At 40.7% G+C, this 20,502-nt stretch overlaps 1 protein-coding gene across 1 annotated transcript; it reads left to right on the top strand.

Annotated features, from left to right (window-relative positions):
- The first annotated feature begins 150 nt into the window (after positions 1–150).
- On the top strand, positions 151–20,187 carry hdac10 (histone deacetylase 10). The gene is made up of 15 exons (XM_048609955.1): positions 151–177; positions 3,017–3,023; positions 3,575–3,641; positions 5,549–5,683; positions 9,818–9,914; positions 11,827–11,924; positions 12,014–12,118; positions 12,200–12,268; positions 13,072–13,198; positions 13,560–13,625; positions 13,726–13,785; positions 14,245–14,334; positions 17,173–17,279; positions 18,006–18,073; positions 19,889–20,187. Exons 3-15 carry the CDS (start codon positions 3,577–3,579, stop codon positions 20,185–20,187), a joined length of 1,386 nt encoding a protein of 461 aa, XP_048465912.1. The 5' UTR covers positions 151–177; positions 3,017–3,023; positions 3,575–3,576.
- The last annotated feature ends 315 nt before the right edge of the window (positions 20,188–20,502 follow it).

Raw genomic sequence — 20,502 nt, 5'->3', positions numbered from 1 at the left:
TTGGCGCGCTATGTTACTATTGGACGTTCGCTTACGGCACCTCCTTCCACTGGCTGCATCTGCTGCCAATCAAATATCACTTCCGCCGGAGACGGGAGTGTTGACCTGCGGAAGTGGTTATCCCTGAGGTCAGCGCGAGAAGTTGGTTTGAAGTTTTCTATCATCGTCTTTGTTCAGGTTGATGTGCTGTGTGTTAGTAAAGGGTCTTATGTCTTACATTTGGAGAGTAGCAACTACTAATGCAACATGTTCGATGGATCAGAGTTGTATTTCTCTGACATGTTTTGCACTGTACTCTTGAGGACTTTTACGTATGAAGTACATTTTTAGAGAAGGTGTAAATAGATCTGAGACAGCAAGGGTGGGAATTCTTCCGAGGGGAATGTCATATCAGATTCGAAATGTTCACTCTTCCTGTCTGCACAAATGTTAGCCGTGATGTAGAGATGCTGGTGTTGGACTAGGGTATACAAAGTCAGACGTCACAAGCTTTCGAGGCGCTGCTCCTTCGTCTTCAACTGGAAAAGGAACAGCACTCCAAAAACTTATGATTTCAAATAAACCTGTTGGACCATAACCTAGTGTTGTGGGACTTCTGACTTTGTCGACAAATGTTGCCAGAGTAGCTGAATTTCTTCAGCACTTTGTTTTACTTTCAGATTACCAGCACCTGGAGTATTTTGCTTTTATTTTAGTGGAAACTTCACCCTTTTCTTTTGCCTTATGCACATTTCACTGTACCAGAATTAGGTTTTATTGTCATGTATATTCAAGTACAAAAGTACAGTGAAGAGTGTACAATTTAACCACACAATGCCATCTTAGGTACAAAGTACCTAGCTCCAAAGCTTAGGTACTAAAATAGATTAGCTGCAAAAATAAACAAAGGAAAAAAAAAACTGAAGTTCTACATTTAAGTTGTACATAGTATAAATTTGGAAAATAAAGAAGAAAAGTTCCACACTGGGAGTTTTCCACACGTGGGTTATGCTCTCACATGCTAGGCTGACTGCCATCTGTGACAGGCTGACCGCACTAGGCCCCTGACTGCCAGCCGCCCTGTTCCAAGCCCTCAGTTCGATCACTGTCCTGGTCCTGTTGATTGTCCTTCTCTGCCCTGGTCTGCTGACCATCCCAATCTGGGCCCTCAGCTGCTGCAATGCTGTCACCACCGGTCTCTCCACAAGTTCTAGCTTTTTAAAAAGAGCAACTGCACTGCCATTTTATATATCTATTTGGGACTTTTGTGATGTTTTTAAAAAGCATGATTTCTGTACAATTATGCAGATTTCAGGATCATTTGCTTCTTTCTTGGATCACAGAAACTGCAGCTCAGGGGAAATCCACAAATACTGTATACATACATAGGTGCGGGAAACGCAGGAGATGCAGTTGAAGGCATTTTCAGTCACCGAAGGGGGAAAGTTACAATCCTTGAAATAGGAGGACATCTGGTTCTTCCTGGACCTCTCTGTCTCCATCACTGGTGACTGCTTCAAAACTGACATGCCCACCAACTTCCACAGCTACCTGGACTACACCTCCTTTCACCCACCTTCCTGCAAGCATGTGATCCCCTACTCCCAACTCCTCTGCCTCTGCCGCATCTGCTGTCAAGATGGGGCGTTCCACTCCTGCACATCCCAGATGCTCTTCCAGTTCAAGGATTGTAACTTGTCCCCTCTGGCGATCAAAAATGCTCTCAACCACATCTCTTGCGTTTCCCGCACCTCTGCCCTCACATCTCCTCCCCCCAGCAAAAGTAAAGACAGAATTCCCCCTTGTCCTCACATATCACCCCACCAACGTATCATTCTCCACCACTTCTGCCACCTACAATCCGAACCCACAATCAAAGAGATATTTCCCTCCCCACCCCATCTGCCTTTCGTAGGGACTGCTCTCTCCACGACTCTCTCGTCCACTAACCCTATCACCCCTGGCGCCCTTCCCTGCAACTGCAGAAAGTGCTGCATATGCCCCTACATCTTCTCTCCCCCCCATCACTTCCATTCAAGGCACAAAACAAACCTTCCACCTTAGACAGGGATTCATCTCCACATCCATCAGCTTGGTCTACTGCATCTACTGCTCCCAATGTGGCCTCCTGTACATCACTGAGACCAAGTGGAGACGCTGAGACTGTTTTGTAGAGTATCTGCGCTCTGTACGCGACAAATGACAACACCTTCCAATTGCGAACCATTTTAGTTCCCCCTCCTACTCCCTGGGTTATATGTCCATCCTGGGCCTCCTCCAGTGTCACAATGACTCCACCCGCAAACTGGAGGAACAGCATCTCATATTCAGCCTCGGGAGCCTACGTTCTGATGGCCTGAACTTGGATTTCATTAGTTTTAAAATCTCCTCACCCCCAGCCTCATCCCATGTCCAAGCCTTCCTCTCATCCCTCGCCTCCTTGACCTGACACAACCTGTCCATCTTCTCTCCCACCTATCCACCCCACCCATCCCACTGACCAATCCCCACCACTCCCTACCTACCTTCCCCAGCCCCACCCCTGCTTCTATTCATTTCTGAGCTCCCTTCCCCCTCCCCATTTCTGCAGAAGGGTCCCGACCCGAAATGTCAACTTTCCTGCTCCTCTGATGCTGCCTGGCCTGCTATGTTCCTCCAGCTCCACACTGTGTTATCTTTGATTAACAATAAGCGTGTTTCATTAACGCATCCAATGGAGAGATTGAGCAGAACCGACTCTCAAAATTGGTGAGAAGTTTACCGGAATATGTGCTGCAAAGAGTTTGAGGTTTGGAGGAAAGTAGTTCGCAGCTTTTTGCACATTAGTTGGCTGGGAGGTGGTGTTCAAAAAAAAAGTTGTTAGTGGGACAGTGTTTAGCGCACCAGAGGTATTTTGTTTGAGATGTAGCCAAAGAAATTAAGAATCCGAGTGAGAAGAAAAGGTCAGAGTTTAACAATTAAAGCGAAACGGGGTGCAAAACATGACATTTCACGGCTCTTCCACATCTCATTCCTAAACTGCTTTTGCTTGAGACAGGCAGAAGGTGAGTTTGAAACAATGTATCTTCAAAGTTAATTGAAATGTCAAATTTTCGACCCTTATAAATTTACATTTGCCTCTATCTAACACACACAATCCTCTAAGGATTTGATAGTTTAGATGTGGACAGGTTGTTTCCTCTTGTGGGGACCCTACGGTCACAGGGTGTAATCTCTGAATAAGTGATTGCGTATTCAAAATGAAGATGAGCTGGAATTTCTTCTGAGTTGTGAATCTGTGGCATTCTTTACCGCAGAGGACTGTCAAGGCCAGGTCGTTGAGTATATTCAAGGTTGCGTGTTGAGTATTGAGTATATTCAAGAATGAGAGATTTTCTTTTGATTAGTAAGGGAATGGACAGCATGGGGAAAAGGCAGGAAAGCGGATTGAGGGTTATCAGTTCAGACATGATTCCATTGAATGGTAGAGCATACTTGATGGGCTGAATAGCCTACTTCTGCTTCCACATCTTCTGATCTTCTGCTCTTAAAATATATTTTAATGTTAAAATTGTCACTGAATCCAAAATAAAGCAATGTATTTTTATTTCTTCAGTCATGGCTTTGAGAACAGGGTTGATCTACAATGAACAGATGAAGAACTACAGTCTGCTGTGGGATTTGTAAGTGCTGTAATATGTTGTTTTATGTTTTTAAAGCAATTAATACTCTTGCTTTAAATTGAAATTCTTAGGGAGCACTTTAAATAGGTAAATGTTTAAACATAATCAGCAATTCTTGATCTCACATGAAGCAAATTTAAATTTAAGCAGTTCAGTGCACCATTCTCCCCTAAGGTCTCTCCAGTGTGATACAGTTGAGTGGGACCATGCTTGACTCCTGGTTCTAATTTTGTCTACTTAATGCAAATCACTTTCAAAGAATGACAGTTGGTGTTCTCACTGGAATAGCAATCCAGTGATACCTGTCAATGATCTCGAGGCACTGGTTCAAATCCCACTTTGGCAGTGGGCAGAATTTAACTGTAACTAATAAAACATTCTGGCATTAAAAGCCCCTTTGCATAATGGTAGTGTTGTAAAAACCCAATTTGGTTCACTCATATCCTTTAGGGAAGGACATCCTTGCCCAATTTCATCTACAAGTAACTCCAAATCCACAGTAATGTGGTTGACACTTAACTGCCCTCTGAAATAGCCTTGCAAGCCAATTGGTTCAAGGATATTTAGGATTGGGAAGCAATTGCTGATCTTCCCAGTGATGCACAAGTGCCATCTTCCCACTCATGTCATTACCTTTGATATTCCTTGAGAATTTGTCTTTAATCCCTCTGTTTCTCATCTACATTCTGCTCCATGACAATATGACCTGAAAGCCCAGAACATAATCTGACAGTTGGCTGTTCCTTACCACCTCCTGTCATGACTTGTCCACTGTTGTTAAATTATCAGACTGTTTATCTAACATCTGGAACTAGATAATTAAATATTGGGAAAACTGAAGTAATTGTGCATAGTCTACTAAATTGAGGTATTTTAGCAAGGATAAGTATTATATACCTGAAACCCAGCAAGTCTGAATTTCTTTCTAAGTACTTCACTCTTTTAATACTTGGGTGTCAAACAAGTTCAGAAAAGATTTACCAGGATGTTGCTGGGACTGGAGGGTTTGAGTTATCAGGAGAGGCCGGATAGGCTGGGACTTCTTTTACTGGAGTGTGGGAGGTTGAAGGATGATCTTATAGAGGTTTATAAAATCAGGAGGGGCATAGTTACAGTGAATAGCAAAAGTCTTTTTTTCCCCTAGGGAGGGAGAGTTCAAAACTAGGGGGCATATTTTTAAGGTGAGGGGAGAAAGATTTAAAAGGGACCTGAAGGGCAGTTTTTTCACACAGAGGTTGCTTCGAATGTGGAATAAACTGCCAGAGGAAGTGGTAGATGCAGGTATGGTTACACCATTTAAAAGATATTTCGACAGGTACGTGAACAGGAAAGGGTTAGAGGGATATGAGCCAAACGCAGGCAAGTGGGACTAGTTTAGTTTTGGAAACTTGATCGGCATGGACGAGTTGGACTGACGGGTCTGTTTCTGTGCTGTATGACTTTATCTTTCAACAACTAAGGTATTGTTGTTCAGTATCCTCAGATCAGGTACAGCCTTTCAGAAGCAATTGGAGTTACCTTTGTTCTACCCATCACCATAACTTTCTTTTTTTGGCTAACACATATGATAGCACAATAGATGCATTTTCCAGACTAGCAATCCATCATGGCAGCTCTGAATAAGATGATGAAGCTTTCAAACTGACTAAAACCATCCTTTTCCTAGCTACCATTGGTTTTGAAGAAGGTTCGCTGGACCCGCAAAGTTAACTCTGATTTCTGTTCACAGATGCTGCCAGACCTGCTGAGATTTTCCAGCAATTTTTGGTTTTGTTTCAGATTTCCAGCTTATGCAGTTCTTTCGGTTTTTTTCAAGCGAATTTATTGTGTTCATCTGGCAAGTAAAAAATTGCTTATGATACATAATATTAATCTTGGTAACAGTTTCACTTTTGGATTCATTTTAGCCCAGTTTGCAGTATCGAAAAACCAGAGCGACTGTCTGCTTCTCTTGAGAAACTGAAGTACTATGGTCTTGTGGAAAGATGCATCCCACTAACTGTTCGAGAAGCTGTCGAAGAGGAAATTTTGTTGGTTCACAGGTTGTACCTACTTTTAAACTTCTATTATCTTGTATATTGTTGTGTCCATTTACCCCCTTCCTTGACTAAAGGTTGGGAAGCAGACTATCATCCTGCTGTGTCTTTCCTAGTATCATACCTAAGGTTATCAAGTCATCTTGTCATGCAATTGTGTCTCCCATTTGTTTTGTTGATAAACAACCAGTTTCGTATTTGTATTTCTCAGAGGGAACACATGCTGTGTCTTCTGCCACCGATTTTATGTTTGTTTTGAAAGAGTATGGCAAAGTAAAACTGCTTAAGAAAGATCATCAGGGCAAGATAGGTAGAGAAGCCAATGTGGCTTCTAAATGGACCACTAAATGTGGTCAAAAGAGCAAGAGAACTTGAGTATTGAAAAAAAAAGGACATTTTGTTGAAGAGAGATAGTAGGAACTGCAGATGCTGGAGAATCCGAGACAGCAAGGTGCAGGGCTGGATGAACACAGCAGGCCAAGCAGCATCATAGGAGCAGAGAGGCTGACGTTTCGGGCCTAGACCCTTCATCAGAAAAGGGGGAGGGGAAGGGGGTTTTGAAATAAATAGGGAGAGAGTGGGAGGCGGATAGAAGAGGGATAGAGGAGAGGATAGGTGGAGAGGAAACAAACAGGTCGAAGAGGCGGGGATGGAGCCAGTAAAGGTGAGTGTAGGTAGGGAGTTAGGAAGGGGATAGGTCAGTCCAGGGAGGACGGACAGGTCAAGGGGGCGGGATGAGGTTGGTCGGTAGGAGATGGAGGTGCGGCTTGGGGTGGGAGGAGGGGATAGGTGGGAGGAAGAACAGGTTAGGGAGGCAGGGACGAGTTGGACTGGTTTTGGGATGCGGTGGGGGGAGGGGAGATTTTGAAACTTGTGAAATCCACATTGATACCATTGGGCTGCAGGGTTCCCAAGCGGAATATGAGTTGCTGTTCCTGCAACCTTCGGGTGGCATCGTTGTGGCACTGCAGGAGGCCCAGGATGGACATGTCGTCTGAGGAATGGGAGGGGGAGTTGAAATGGTTCGCGACTGGGAGGTGCAGTTGTTTGTTGCGAACCGAGCGTAGGTGTTCTGCAAAGCGGTCCCCGAGTCTCCGCTTGGTTTCCCCGATGTAGAGGAAGCCACACCGGGTACAGCGGATGCAGTATACCACATTGGCAGATGTGCAGGTGAACATCTGCTTGATGTGGAAAGTCTTCTTGGGGCCTGACATGGGGGTGAGGGAGGAGGTATGGGGGCAGGTGTAGCACTTCCTGCGGTTGCAGGGAAAAGTGCCGGGTGTGGTGGAGCTGGAGGGGAGTGTGGAGCGGACAAGGGAGTCACGGAGAGAGTTGTCCCTCCGGAAAGCAGATAAAGGTGGGGAGGGAAAGATGTCTTTGGTGGTGGGGTCGGATTGCAGATGGCGGAAGTGTCGGAGGATGATGCGTTGGATCCGGAGGTTGGTGGGGTGGTACGTGAGGACGAGGGGGATTCTTTTTTGGTTTTTATTGCGTGGACGGGGTGTGAGGGATGAGGTGCGGGAGATGTGGGAGACACGGTTGAGGGCGTTCTCGACCACCGAGGAGGGGAAGTTACGGTCCTTGAAAAACGAGGACAACTGAGATGTACGGGAGTGGAATGCCTCATCCTGGGAGCAGATGCGGCGGAGGCGAAGGAATTGGGAATAGGGGATAGCATTTTTGCAGGAAGGTGGGTGGGAGGAGGAGTATTCTAGGTAGCTGTGGGAGTCGGTGGGCTTGAAATGAATATCGGTTTCTAGGTGGTTGCCCGATATGGAGAAGAGAGGTCCAGGAAGGGGAGAGAGGTGTTAGAGATGGTCCAGGTAAACTTAAGGTTGGGGTGGAAGGTGTTAGTGAAGTGTATGAACTGTTCGAGCTCCTCGTGGGAGCACGAGGCGGCGCCGATACAGTCATCAATGTAACGGAGGAAGAGGTGGTGTTTAGGGCCGGTGTAGGTACGGAAGAGGGATTGTTCCACGTAACCTACAAAGAGGCAGGCATAGCTTGGGCCCATGCGGCTACCCATGGCTACCCCCTTTGTCTGTAGGAAGTGGGAGGAATTGAAAGAGAAGTTGTTGAGTGTGAGGACGAGTTCGGCTAAGCGGATGAGGGTGTCAGTGGAGGGGGACTGGTCGGGCCTGCGGGACAGGAAGAAGTGGAGGGCCTTAAGGCCATCTGCATGGGGAATGCAGGTGTAGAGGGACTGAACGTCCATGGTAAAGATGAGGTGTTGGGGACCGGGGAATTGGAAGTTCTGGAGGAGGTGGAGGGCGTGGGTGGTGTCACGGACATAGGTAGGGAGTTCCTGGACCAAGGGGGAGAAAATGGAGTCGAGATAGTTGGAGATCAGTTCGGTGGGGCAGGAGCAGGCGGAGACAATGGGTCGACCAGGGCATTCAGGTTTGTGGATTTTGGGAAGGAGATAGAAGCGGGCAGTGCGAGGTTGGGGAACGATGAGGTTGGAGGCCGTGGGTGGGAGGTCACCTGAGGTGATGAGGTTGTGGATGGTTTGGGAGATGATGGTTTGGTGCTCAGGGGTGGGGTCTTGATCAAGGGGGCGGTAGGAGGAGGTGTCGGAGAGTTGGCGTCCGGCCTTGGCGATGTAGAGGTCAGTGCGCCATACTACAACTGCACCTCCCTTGTCCGCAGGTTTTATGGTGAGGTTGGGATTGGAGCGGAGGGAGCGGAGGGCTGCACGTTCTGCGGGGGAGAGGTTGGAGTGGGTGAGAGGGGTGGAGAGGTTGAGGCGATTGATGTCTCGACGGCAGTTGGAGATGAAGAGGTCGAGGGAGGGTAGGAGGCCTTGGGGTGGTGTCCAGGAGGAGGAGGTGTGTTGGAAGCGGGAGAAGGGGTCAGTAGAGGGAGGGTTAGGTTCGCGGTTAAAGAAGTAAGCGTGGAGGCGGAGGCGGCGGAAAAACTGCTCTATGTCCAAGCGTGAGCGGCTTTTGTTTTATACACATCGGGACAATTCACAAAAATACCAATATAAAGGGATACAATATTGATACTGTATAAAAGAAAAGTACTGATTGGTTGGCTACTAAACTCTGATTCATAGAGGCATTGCCATTGGAGAATACTCCAGCGAAATGAGGTGGTGTTGTAGTGGTGATGTCACTGGACTAGCAATCTAGAACCCCAGGCCAATGTTCTGTGGTAATGGGCTTGCATCCATGACAGATAGTGAAGATTGAATTCAACAAAAAAAAAGTCTGGAATAAAGAGTTGGCCTGATGGTGACTGTGTAACCACTGTCAGTTGTAGTAAAAATCCATCTGGCTCAAAAATTTTCTTCAGGGAAGAAAATCTGCCATCCTCACCTGGTCTGGCCTACATGTAACTCCAGTGCCATAGCAATGTGGTTGCTGCCCTCTGAAATGGCCTAGCAAAGCACTCAGTTGTATCAGTCACTACAAAGCCTCAATTTGTGGACTGCAGCGGTTCAAGAAGGCAGCTCACTCACCTTCTCAAGGGCAACTAGGGATGGGCAATAAATGCTGACCAGAAAGTGATGCCCACGTCATGAGTGAATAAAACAAAAAGAATATGTACCTGTCTGTACATAACCTGTTTCATGATGCAAAATGTGTATATATATTACAAAATTAAGGTAAGTTTTTATTGATCAAAAATTGTAAAAATTTGGGTAACGAGGTAATGCTTCAGCAAATGTCTTGATTAAATACTTTTCTGCTTTAGTGACATTAGGTAATATGAAACTTTTAATCACTTCAATAAATGAGTTAAACAAATAGTGATTTACATCTGCAATACTTTCGTTTTGAAAGACTGAACCAGCCCAGCCGCATCCGGATAGCCTGGTACCCCAGTTTTGCCATTGCCACTTTAAGTTTTTCTGAGGACATGCTTCCCTTGTGGACTAAGCATGGAAGCTTAGGAACAAGGGCAGGCTATTCAGCTTGTGAAACCGGTTCCACCATTTCATTAGATCATGGATTAATTAATTCAATTAAATAACTAATTACATTAACCAAGATCAGAAACTATGACCTATACCCTATCAATCTGATTTGTACCATTGCTAAAGCTACATATTGTATCACAAAATGCCTAACAGTTTTTAAATTAGCAAAACTGATAATTTGAGCCAGTTCATATTAAAGTGTTTTATTTCTTTAGCTTGGATTACATAGAAGCTGTGAAATCTACTGTATCTATGAATATTGAAGAACTGAAGGCATTTTCCTATAATTATAATGATGTATATTTTCATCCTGTAAGTAAAATACCACTTGTATCAAAAAATTCACAATGATATTCATAAAAAAATTATGTTTCTATTTCTTTTACTGTGCCAACTCTTTTGCATTGACAGCACTTGCACTTATGTTGGACTTGGTGACTTCAAGACTCCATTCGAGGATTGGTCTCTCAAATTAGGCCATATGTCTCCAATCCGTAGTCTGCAGATTAAATCTGACAAATGCGCCCACTTGTGGCACAGTAGTAGGTAGTGTCCCTACTCCTGGATCAGGAGGCCCAGGTTCAAGTCCCACCTGCTCCAGAACTGTGTAATAACATTTCTGAACAGCTTGAGTAGAAAAATAGGTTAAACAAAATATTAAATTTGGGCAATGAATTTAGCTGATGAACTAACAGGGCTTCATCTCCTTAATTGAAGAACTTTGGCTGCTTTAGTTTTTGATTTTTAAATCTAGTCCTAATGGATTGAAATAAATTTCTTTTTGATAGATCTAAAATGGATTGAATGAACAAGACCACATTCTCATTGGTAGGGTTCTCTGAAGCTGTGAAAATCAAAAGTTCGTAAACTCCCAATCTTGGTTGCCACTTCAGTAGAACTTTGAAGTTTTCTGTTTTATCATCAATTTTGTTTCCCCCAACAACTGTTTAACTCAATCTACTTGTTCAGTGTAGGAAGATTTCCTCACTCTTGTTAGCATTCTAATCTCAAGAGACTGTGAAATGTAAATTATGTGCTCGACTTATTTGTCATTTGTGGGATGCTAACGTAGCAGATTCGCTATGCTGTTTACCGGTGCCATGGTGATTCAAAAGGAATTTGTTGGATGTGAAGTGTTTTGTGATAAGCTATGGACATGTTAAGGAGTCACATAAATTTGAAGATATATACTTTTTGCTCCATGCCCCCACACTGAGGATTATTGAAAATAGGAAAAATCTCTCCATTTGGAGCACTGGGATAGCATGTACAGCACTATCTTAATTACCTCGCATTTAGCATTTATATATTTTAATTCTTATATGTGCTGAGTGTAAAGTTTCAACTAGGCATTGAATTATCAATGGAAAAATGTTTGTATTAACAATTACTAATAGAAAAATACAACTAGAGGGTCTAGCATTTGAACCCTGGTCTCTGTGTACACAGCTAATCTTATTCAAGGCAGAACTGCCACACATAGCTTGACATTTCTGGGCTAAAGGAAAATCATGTGCCTAACAAAACTTTAAGGTATCTAAGGTCCGCGTTGTAAGCTGTTACTGTGACCATCCTAGTGTGCTAATGAGTGAGAACAGTGTTAGAGACGTCATTTCTCCTAAATGCGGTCAGACATCCTACTGATGTTGGAGTCCATGTAAGAAGTATAATTACCAATATGAGATGGTGGACAGGTTGTTGAGTCTGTACCCAGCATGAAAACATGAAAGAAAAAATTGTTAGAAAATGAGGGTCCACTTGTGGCACAGTGGCAGTGTCCCTACCCCTGGACTGGGAGGCCGATGTTCAAGTCGCACCTGCTCCAGAGATGTGCGATAACATCACTGAACAGGTTGATTAGAAAAATAGGTTAAATTTTTAAAAAATTTGGAAGTCTTGATACAAAAAGGAACTCAGGCAGAATGTTGTGACATCATGATTCTGTACCAGAATAATACAAAACTAGATTTGCTAACGTAATTAATCAGTGTCTAATAAGCCAAGCCACAAAACTAAAAATATACAAGAAAGTAAACTTGAGGCAACTTTTTTGTCTGCTGGAGAGTATTTTGAGAATTTATCAACTAGGTAAACTGTTAAAGATGGTGCTTGAATTGATTGCTGACAACTACTTCATGTGTTGGTTGCTAACTGAGTTTTTCAGTGTCTTAACTCAGTGATGTGACTTTATTGCTAGTTTTATCAAAGTCTCATTTCGTTTTAGAATTCTTACCACTGTGCCAAAGTAGCTCTGGGAGCAACTCTGCAGCTTGTTGATGCAGTTATGTTGGGTAAAGTAAGAAATGGGATGGCATTGGTCAGGTACAGGATAATTTCATATTTATACATTTCATTTGATTTCATGTAATGTCTGTGTTCACATGATAAATTTATTTTGTTCATTCTCCCAGACCTCCAGGTCATCATAGCCACAAGAGTGAAGCCTGTGGATTTTGTATCTTTAATAATGTAGCAATAGCAGCCAAGTATGCGAAAGAAAAACATGGAGCAAAGAGGTGAAGATCTGATTTTTTTAAATTAGAAAACTGTTTGTTTTGATGATATCAATTATAGTTTGCATGGTTCATCTCTTCTAGAATTCTGATTGTTGATTGGGATGTGCATCATGGCCAAGGAACTCAGTACACGTTTGAGGAGGATCCCACGTTAGTACAAATTCATTTCTGTTTTTACAAAAAAAAAAATGGGATATTACAGGGGAGAAATCAATCTTGAACCTGCGGTTTTGTCATAGTCCTTATTGTGAGAAAGTCATCTAAATTTCCAAGCAAACTTAGCTCTTCCAATAGTTGTCTTGATGAGTGCTAAATTGTTCTTTCTTAATATCCTGTTTTTCTAATCAACCTGTTCAGAGATGTACACATCTCTGGAGCAGGTGGGACTTGAGCCCTGGCTTTCTAGTCCAGAGGTAAGGAAATATCACTAAATCACAAGAGGGCCCGAGTGCTAAATTGAATTTTTTTTTAAATGATGATTGACCAAATCCATTTGCACTACAGTCATGTGAGTATACATAGAACCTGTTCCAGGGGTAGGGACACTTACCACTGTGTCACAAGAGGACTCCAGGGGTCAGCTTTTTTTATTTAACCTATTTCTTTAGTAAACCTGTTCAGAGATGTTATTACAGACCTCTGGAGCAGGTGGGACTTGAGACCTGCCCTCCCAGTCTAGGGTTAAGGATAATACCACCATGCCACAAGAAGGCCCAAGTGCTAAATTGTTTTTTTTTTAAATAATGAACAACCAATTTGCACCACAGTTGTATGAGTATATATAGGTATTGCTCCAGGGGCAGGGACACTACCACTACTGTTACAAGAGGACTTCACCTGGATGCCAGTAGGCATACTGCAGTTTATCTCAGGTTCTCAGGAGGATAGATATTTTAATGTGATTTTTAGATATGCAAGAGGTTTTGTATTTTAATGACTTTGGTTTCTTTTAGTGTTTTGTATTTCTCATGGCATCGTTACGAAAACCAGCAGTTCTGGCCCAATTTAAGGGACTCTGACTACAATGCAATTGGAAAAGGCAAAGGGGCCGGATTCAATGTAAACATTCCATGGAACAAGGTGTTTTTAAAAATAAAGCTTTTATTTTTGATCTGAACTATCAAGATGCTTGTAGTTTATAAAACCAGCAGCGCAGTAGGGGAGTGGTGCCAACTGTCACGTGTGCTGATACAAACTTTTGAACTGCAAGTTTCTTTCTTGCCCTCTTTCCTTGCATCCTCTTAAATTATTCCTGGTCTTGCTAATATAACATTCAACATCCTACTGCAGTATTACCTGAGAGATTTTCCAAGGACATAACTTGGAATCATGGTATCTCTTATCTACGTTCCTCATCGGCAATCATCTAAAAGCACAGCATTAAGTTTCACATTTCAAAATTTAAGTAAAAGTAACTTTTTAAAAAATTCCTTTATAACAGGCAGGAATGGAAAATGCTGACTATCTGGCAGCTTTCTTCTATGTTTTACTTCCTATGGCTTATGAGGTAATTATTGTTACATTTAACTATTTTAATACTTGTGCATCCATGTTATTGTACTCTTTGTATCTATACTTTGTTACTAAATAACTTATTGTCTCTACAGTTTAATCCAGAATTGATTCTGGTTTCAGCTGGATATGATACTGCAATCGGAGATCCTGAGGTATGTCTTTTTTAATTGACTGTACATCTTCAAACATTTGATCAAGATGAAGTTTTTTGCATATAATCATGCTGACAATTTAGATTTTTTATATGACAAGTTATATAACTAATAAGCCATTTCCTCTATTGTTATTCCTTACGAGCACTCAGCACTATCTATGTGCAACATAAAACTATTGGCTTAACTAGAATCAACTATTTTCTTTGTTTCAAAACAAAGTCCATAATATTTTAAACTGAGCCATGTTTTAAACCCCAGTGCAATTCAATGGGCATTTTACTTCAATTTATTACAAAACTGCACATGAACAATTTATAAAAGGTGAAATAGCTTTCAAAATAACTTCTCCATAGTAAAACAAGTCTTATTTCTAGAATGTTTCTTCAAGATGGCCAAGTGTTTTGGCTTTAGGAGTATTGTTAGTGCAATTTGACAATTTCCTCTGTCATCCTCTAGGGTGAAATGTGTGCTACACCTGAGTGTTTTGCTCATCTGACACAATTGCTGATGCCACTAGCTAATGGGAAACTCTGTGTTGTGTTAGAGGTATGTGTGTTTTCTCCTAGACTGTGCATGCTATTACAGAACATTTTATCAAACTACTTAGGGTAGAGCATTTATCTATGAAAATTTATATGGGTAACTTTGGATCTATTATATGTACATTAAAATCAAGCACGGGTTTGCTAGTCAATATCCAGATGATGTAAAATATTGTGAAGATGCAATTTATTCAAGTTTCACAGCAGATTGGAATGTAGTGGAGAGTTTTTTTTTTATATCATGTTGGATGACCTGACCTTTTTTAATGACCAGTATTAAACTGGTCTAACTGTGTAGTTTTCCTCTGGTATTACAGATGGAATTCAGAAAAACATAGAGGTACATCAAGTTTTATCCCACTTCTTTGCTTCGCTTTCAATTCTGTGGGGAATTATCATCTATTAAGATTTAGTCATTTGACATAACCTATGCCAGTGGGACACTGAATTCAAATCCCCACATTTATGTTTTGTTTTTCATCTAGTTCATTCGAGGGCTTAGATTTTGTTTCTCATCGGAGATATTAGCTGAAGTCCAATCTGGGTGGATGTTAAAGAAAACTGGAGATTGTTAAGTTTCATAATTAGATGATGGAAAACACAGCATTGTTCTATGAAATACTTAAACTGCTTGAATTACTGAAACAGATACCCAGTTATACTTTTGCTGGGTCTTGCTGATTGCTGTAGGCTAGTGCCCAATGGAGAATTGTTTTCAGTGGATATATAAATAGTGGGGCTGGAAAGCCAGTACAATAGCATTTTATTGAAGGTGTCCCTGTGTTGTAAAGGTATCCTACAATTAATGGAGACTGTGCAGTTGAATGGTAGGATGTACTTTTGAGCTTGTGGCACTGTAGGAGTGTAGCCCCCGAATGGGAACAAAGACTTGGGAGGCAGGCAGGATTCAGGCATGTGGCAGTCTTTATTCAGGCAACAACCAGTTAATGTAGGGAGAGGGCCAAAGATCTTCCCTGAAACTGGCTGTGACTTGAGAACCCAATCACTCTCTTAATCTACAGCTCAGATCGGAAGATCGTGCTGTGGCTTTTACAGTGAAGTACAGTATTTTTATACATTTTGTTTTACAATGATCACATACAATGTGGTTACTGTGCCCCTCCCCTTTCTCTATACAACCAATCCTGTGAAACACCTGATCAATGATGGATACTCCTATGGACAGCCGGGGTTCCCTTGGTTTTCATGAAGTCTAACAGACATTGTAACCTGTAGGCCCTGGGGTCTTTCTGTGTAACCTATTAATTCACATTCCAGAATTACTGGCTGTACTCCTTTGGACACGTCCCTGACTTGCTTATCTCTGAGGACTGCTTGAATTCTATTGTTCATTGTATTCCACTTGCTATCTTTATCAAATTCTGTCATTCCTCTTATATAAAAAAGATAGTTGGTTCTGCTATAAGATTCGTAATATTCATTTCTATTATAATGTTTTATAATTACTTCTCCTGTTAGCACTGTTTAGCTAATGAGACAAAATATGCCAGGCATCTCTTTAATGTTTTCCCCTAATGCTTTTATTATGCTTTGATTATATCTGTGTGTCTATAATTATGTTGAAATCTATGTCTGTGATTATTTGAAGAATCTTTAACTAGAACCTATTTCTTAATATTGTAAATAGTTTCATAGAAACAACTAATTTCTGCTAGAGAACTTCAGCTGCTTTTTTCATGGCTGCATGACGCTTTATTAATGCTGTTAGCCGAATGGGACGACATCCTTTCATTAATGAGACTGGAATTACTTACTTGTTGTAGTTTAAAGATCCTTCAAAGTTTCTTTAAAAAGGCACAATTCCATTATTTCATTTGTGTTTGTTGCAAATCTTCGAACTGTTTACCCTTGAATATTTCCTTATCAAGACTGTCTCTGCACTCCTTGTAACTTGTTCAGACAATGCTACCTTATAGCTTGAAATAAGCCCTTCTCAAAGGCACTATTGTTTCACTTAAATGATGAAGCAGGCTTTCAATTCTGTTTTAATCAGTTTGTTACATCAGTTAGTCGACCATTTTGTGTCTGTCAAGTAATGGTAGCCCCAACAGGCACAATACACACAGTTTCCTTTCTTTTACTGGTCTGTCCCTTTGGCACCTGTTGTCAGGACTTGTTTGGTTGCTGCATGATGGCAGCTTCTTGACCCTGGATTGTGATTGATGTGGACAAATCAAACCATTGGCAGGAGAAAAGTGGAAGTTTCTGTTTGTTAGAAACAGAAGGACCCTGAAATATTGACTTTGAATCTTTGTGTTCAACTGATAAATGTTGTAGGTGAAAGTATCTTTCATTGGCTTTGGAGCATGAATGTTGAAAGCACAAGACATTGCAAACCACAGTGATTGGATTTGACAGGTTGAGTGCGTTTTTACATATTTTTCTATTCTCTAAATTGGGGAATGATAAAAATATTATGTTGTGTTTATACTATAATGTCACCTATTGTAATTTGTATCTTACAATGTTATCCACATGCATTTTGTTTTGAAATCTTACTATCTCTTAACCCTTTGTGCACAATCTTTGTTTATCCTAAAAATGCTTTATTCATAAGCTAGATACTATACCTGAATTAGTTTGTAGTGGAGAATTTATAACTATAGGGAATATATATAAAGAAATAAAACAGTTGCGACTTGAATTTCAAAATCATCTTTTCCTTCCAGGTTTATTGAATTAAATAGTTTACTTGATGAATAGTGAAGTGGCTTGATGCACATGTTAGTGGACTTTGAGAGAATTTCCTTTTCGTGTAATGTGTGTCTTGTCTATTTCTATTCTCCTTGAGACCTTGTAACCATAAGGATTTTTCTTTTAGGGAGGATACAATTTACGTTCCCTTTCAGAATCTATCTGTATGACCGTCCGAGCATTACTGGGAGACCCTGTGCCTCCCCTGGTTGGGGAAATTGTGCCATGCATAAGGTATTTAATCAGTTAGTGTTGTTTTGTTTCTTTTATTTTATCACATTACTTGGTTCATGTCTGACTTCAACATTGTGGAGATATCATAGAAAGATAATCAACACAAACAGAAATTACTGGAGAAGCCCCTTCAAGGGTCACTGGACTTGAAATGTTACTCTGTTTATTTTCCTCAGATGCTGCCAGACCTGCTGAGTTTTTCAAGCATTTTGTTCATTTCAGGTCTCCAGCATCCACAGTTCTTTGTTTTATTTAAGGATAAACCATATATGGTCATTAATAACTGTAAAGTTTGTGTTTAAAGTTTCTAGTGTTATTTTATTTGAATTGCAGATATTTACATACTTAATACAAGGTTTTGTTCTTAGTTTATATTTAATTCTTCACCCTAAAGTTTTTCTCCCAATTTTAGTAAAACGTGGAGTGCATTTTATGCATTGCCTTAACAAAATTGTTCCAAAGTTTGGTATTAATAAAATTGAATGTTTTTAATTGCCACACATGAAGAGTTTTTCAAGGCAAGACTGATCACCAGATCAGGACCATGCAAATGTTAGTGGAATCTGAGAAATGGCTGCCAATATAGCCATGTTTACATAAATTTCAAGGCTAGGAGCCTAGTGACAATATTGCATACTTATTTGATAGCAACCTGCAGACACAGACTATTTACGTTTTGTACCTTAAACAGCAGAGTAAATTTTAAAAAATATTATGTCCCAACAGTGCCATAGAGTCTATTCAAAATGTGAAAGCTGTGCACCAGCCATACTGGAAGTTTTTAAAATATCAAGGTAAAATACTTCGTAATCTTCTGTAAAATCCTTTGTGGTATAATTTATAAATGGGCTTCTTTAGGTTTGTTGAAGTGGGATAAGGAATTTTACATTCATACCACTGAAGGGCTTCAGTATCCCAGAAAGAAACATTGAATACCCACATATCTCTTCAGTCACTCTGTGTAGCAAGTGTAATAGCCACATGCAGAATAAAACTGCTCACTGTGCTGCAAAAAATATGCAGTAATTCTAACACAGAATAGCACTATTTATTGCACTACAGTTTTTTTTTCTAGTTTTAGGAATCTTTAAAATCTGTAAGCTACATTTTCCACTTGTTTAGAACAAAAAAAGGGCAAAAATCCACCTTTAGAGTAGAGTAATCTATTGTGTTCTACATTTTTGGCAATTTTATGCCATCTGCCACTTTTTCAGAACTGGGTTGTTTCCACATGGTATTCAATTTACGGTCCTTGTAAACTGCTATGAAGATTCCAATCATTTGTATTAGATTCAAATCTATATGATTTGGTTCTAAAAGGAACTTGCTAATTGGAGAAAAGAACAATAGGAAAATAAAAGTTGGAAAATGTGATTAGCCATTCTAGTTACCTTCATAAACATTTCTTAGCAACAATAATGCTGAATACATCAGAATCAACCCATTCGATTGAGTGTTGAAGACTCACTGAGTCATTCATTTTACCAAATCATCCATTTTTCAGTTTTATAGCATGTCATTGTCCGGAGCTGTCTATGTACAATGTGTACAAATGTACAATTGATTTAATTTATGACTTGTTTTCATCAGCTGGGTTGCACTTTATGCATTTAGTTTTGAAATGAGCTTTCTGCAGTATTTCCTGTATGTATTATTAATGGTATGCAGTCGCTATTGCTCACCGTATTATGAACAAGGAGCAGGGATTGGCCATTTGACCCCTCAAGCATGCTACACTATTTAATAAGATCACAGCTGATCTGATTGCAACCACACATCCACTCTCCTGTATATCCCCAATAACTTTTCACCCCTTGTTTACCAAGAATCTATCCACTTTTGCCTTTAAAATATTCAAGAGTGGAAAATATTACACTCTCTCTCTTCTCAGGAAGAGAGCTCCAAAGACTCAATACCCTTTGTAAGAAACAATTTTAGCCTCATGTGTCTCTGTTTTAAATGGGAGACACTAATTTTTAAGCAGAGACTCCTAGTTCTTGATTCTTCCACAAGAGATAACATCATCTCCATACTTACCCCTTCAGGAGCTTTATATGTTTCAACCAAGTTACTTCTTTCTTTTCTAAACCTCAGCAAATACAAACACAGCCTGACCAACCTTTCCTCATAAGACAACATTCCAGGAAACTGAAATGAAAGCAATGAAGATTTGAAACAAACACTGGGCTTAATGGAGCCCAGGTTTGAAACACTAACTCTGTTCCTCTCTCCACAGATGCTCCTGAACCTGAGTTTCTCCAGCATTCACTATGTTTGTTACACGTCACTAAAATCCTGACTTCTCTTCTTTGCTTATGGAGTGGTTTGGTTTTGTTGTTGTGGGTACTTGGAGCCGAAAGCAGTAACTTAGTTTTATAATTAAACTGTATTTACAAGGTTGGTTGAATCGAGTTCTAATACGTAAGGGCAGGCAAGATCATCCCCCACATTGATGGTAGGAAATGTTGTCTTGTGTTGCAAACATAACTGCTGTTTTGTTCAAGAAATAATATCTCATTTCCTTCATTGTTAAACAATACGAAAGTGGGCTAAATACATTCAAATTACGTGCGCTGTTAACCAATGTTTTACTTTTCACAATTTTTCAGATGTACTTATTAATGAGACACAACTTAAGAAACAGAACTTTGGTTTTGAAGGAAGTGATTCTGAATCAAGTACGGTTACAAGTAAAGAAGAGAAGAAAGTTCCTACAGACTCTGATGTGAGTCAAGATTTTGAGGAGTTCATGGATTCCCACATGAAGAAGGTTCTACTATTAGCCCCGGCTGTAAGAACTGCTTTGGCTGGTTGTGGAGAAAAGCTAAACAAATTGGATCAATGCCTTAAAGTAGAAGAGAGAAAAATCACCATAGAAGAAGCTGGAATTCTCAACAGGTTAGTTTGAATTTGCATAAGCTTTAAATTTTTGGAGATGCAGTTCATGGGTAATCTGGAGAGAATGGTTTAAAAAAAATCACACAGGGAAATTGGTAAGAACTGGAAATGGAGGTAATCACAGCATTGTACAGTAGAGAAGGAGGCCATATGGCTCCTTCTGTTAGCACTGGTTATTTTACCTAGTGCCAATCTCTTACCTTCTGTAGAAATGTGTTGGTTTCCTGTTTATAATGGTTAGAGTGAAGATTAATCTAAATTGATGGAATACATCCAAAAACTATTTAAACAGAATAGGCTGCAAAGTTTGAAAGTTATCTGATAA

The sequence above is a fragment of the Rhincodon typus genome, chromosome 22, assembly GCF_021869965.1.
Source record: "Rhincodon typus isolate 14 chromosome 22, sRhiTyp1.1, whole genome shotgun sequence".
Classification (NCBI taxonomy): Eukaryota; Metazoa; Chordata; class Chondrichthyes; order Orectolobiformes; family Rhincodontidae; genus Rhincodon; species Rhincodon typus.
Note: the sequence above shows the minus strand (reverse complement) of the source record. Positions and strands in the feature narration are given on the sequence as shown.

What these genes read in the sequence shown, in the direction of transcription:
- hdac10 (XM_048609955.1), top strand. Translation starts at nt 3,577, where the DNA reads ATGGCTTTGAGAACAGGGTTGATCTACAATGAACAGATGAAGAACTAC. An exon ending in GAAATTTTGTTGGTTCACAG is followed by an intron (nt 5,684 to 9,817) that starts GTTGTACCTACT and finishes TTATTTCTTTAG; the next exon opens with CTTGGATTACATAGAAGCTG. An exon ending in TAAACATTCCATGGAACAAG is followed by an intron (nt 13,199 to 13,559) that starts GTGTTTTTAAAA and finishes CCTTTATAACAG; the next exon opens with GCAGGAATGGAAAATGCTGA.